The sequence below is a fragment of the Camelina sativa genome, chromosome 14 (genome assembly GCF_000633955.1).
Source record: "Camelina sativa cultivar DH55 chromosome 14, Cs, whole genome shotgun sequence".
Classification (NCBI taxonomy): Eukaryota; Viridiplantae; Streptophyta; class Magnoliopsida; order Brassicales; family Brassicaceae; genus Camelina; species Camelina sativa.
This window is the reverse complement of record NC_025698.1, coordinates 13,937,891-13,938,535: the sequence shown is the minus strand read 5'-3', so window position 1 is coordinate 13,938,535 and position 645 is coordinate 13,937,891. Positions and strand designations below refer to the sequence as shown.

Here is a 645-nt window from a genome sequence, read left to right as displayed (position 1 = left end):
AAAAAAAAAAAAAAACAGTCGATTAATCCTGTCAGGAATGAACTAGGATGGCTCCTTCCAAGGAATTTGTTCTCTATCTTTAACTTGGACCTTCTTAATCAGGTTAGGTGACCCATTCCTTTATTCTTCTTATAAGAAATTTCCGATACCACTAAATTGAACATTTCGTAACATTGGCTTCGAACTAGATAGAGTACCTAAAGGGTAAAGGATAAATGTATCTCTTACATGCATCCGCTGCGCTTAAGTACACTGTGTAGTAAACCAATCAAATTAAAGAAATGAATCACAATTAAAATTTAATTAATTAATTAATTAAAATGATTTTATTACGAATTTCCATGCGTCGTCTCACCACAACACACAAATCCTCAAAAAATCGACACCTTCCAATTCCGTAGCTACAGATTCTTCTCTCTCTCTCTCTCTCGCTCTCGCTCTCGCTCGTTTACTTTATCTGTAGTTCGTCTCTTTGGCTCCGATTGGCTGATTCTTTCTATGATGTCCGCTTCTTACCCAAGCACCGACTGGTTCCCTCCTGCTCGTAAGTCTCTTTGATTCTCTCCTTTTAGCATAAATGTTGTAACTTTTTGGTTTTAATCCTCGTGGGTTTTGTCGCTTCGTTACTCTAAACAAAGGAATCAC

General features: G+C 37.2%; 1 protein-coding gene across 1 annotated transcript in view; it reads left to right on the top strand.

The window, feature by feature from the left end:
• Window positions 344–645, top strand: part of LOC104741403 — a 3,973-nt gene continuing 3,671 nt past the window's right edge. Inside the window, exon 1 of the mRNA XM_010462262.2 lies at window positions 344–544. Coding sequence (XP_010460564.1) covers window positions 499–544 — 46 coding nt within the window. The 5' untranslated portion in view covers window positions 344–498. The remainder of the gene's footprint in view (window positions 545–645) is intronic.